The sequence below is a fragment of the Penaeus monodon genome, chromosome 3 (assembly GCF_015228065.2).
Source record: "Penaeus monodon isolate SGIC_2016 chromosome 3, NSTDA_Pmon_1, whole genome shotgun sequence".
Lineage (NCBI taxonomy): Eukaryota > Metazoa > Arthropoda > Malacostraca > Decapoda > Penaeidae > Penaeus > Penaeus monodon.
Window position 1 is genome coordinate 19,104,634 of NC_051388.1, and position 1,296 is coordinate 19,105,929.

General features: G+C 32.8%; 1 protein-coding gene across 1 annotated transcript in view; it reads right to left on the reverse strand.

Moving 5' to 3' along the window:
- Positions 1-412, reverse strand: part of LOC119588383 — a 1,136-nt gene extending 724 nt beyond the window's left edge. Inside the window, exons 1-2 of the mRNA XM_037937065.1 lie at positions 387-412; positions 1-187 (exon numbers count right to left, since the gene is read on the reverse strand). The exon at positions 1-187 is cut by the window's left edge and continues 64 nt beyond it. Coding sequence (XP_037792993.1) covers positions 1-179 — 179 coding nt within the window. The 5' untranslated portion in view covers positions 180-187; positions 387-412. The remainder of the gene's footprint in view (positions 188-386) is intronic.
- Between the last annotated feature and the right edge of the window lie 884 nt (positions 413-1,296).

The following is a 1,296-nucleotide window of genomic DNA, read 5'->3' on the forward strand; positions in this document are numbered from 1 at the left end:
CCGATAAGAACTCCCTTAAGCACTGCAAGGGCGCCCACGCCCAAAGCTGCCGCTGCAGAAGCGGTGACAGTGGTAGCGGCGATGGTCCCGGCTGCGGCGGTGGTTCCCAAGAGGAGGAGAGACTCGGAGGAGGCCCAGAGGCCGCACAGGAGGAGAGCGACGAACACGCGAGAATTCATGATGCAAGCTAAAGGGAGAAATCCGTATTTCAAAGAAAAATATAGAACGCAGTAGTTTTGATTATTATTTTTTTCATATCTGACATTTTATGTTCTATTTTTCTTCTAATTATTAACATTCATATACTTTAAATGCTAGCAATACAAAAAATCAACACCAACAGTAGAAAAAAGTCGAATTCTAATAGAGCTTTCTCTGTTCTGTACCTGTGTGTTCCTGGCGAGGGCGAACAGGGTTCTGGTACCGACCCGAGGGCTTCAGCGCGTATTTATAGCGGCCGGAAGGACATGCAGGAGGTGAAGGACCTTTTTGCTATCTGGCTGAAGCATCGCGCAGGGTTACCCTAACGTGTCGGCTGACTACATAGCTATGCGTTTCATCTGTGTTCATACGCGGAAGTTTATATATATATATATATATATATATATATATATATGTATGTAGATATTAATATATGTATATATACATACACTCACACACTTATACATATACATATATATACATATAGTTGCATATGTATTTGTATATAAATACACATATATTGCATATGTATATATATACATATACATATGCAACTATATGTATATGTATATATATATATATATATATATATATATGTATATATATATATATATATATATATATATATATATACAGACACATATGTGTGCCTATACATACATATACATATAGTTGCATATGTATATGTATATATACACATATAGTTGCATATGTATATATATATACATATGCATATGCAACTATATCTATATACATATATGCAGACACATATGTGTGTATCTATTATATAAAATTTATGTACACATCAATTCATTAAGGTAAAACATGACCAAAAACCGAAATTGTTCAGTGGCAACTTAAGTAGAAAAAAATACTTGCAAATGTATTTTCGGAATATGTACTTCTTTTCAAAAAAAAAAAGAAAAAAGAAAAAAAAAAACTTACCTAGCAAGTTCTGTCACCGAAAGTTACCGACTAGCACTCATGTGTTTATCTATCTTTCTATCTACACACATATATGTATGCCTATATATATGTATATATATAATTTATAGATAAATATATATATATATATACATATACATATATAATCTA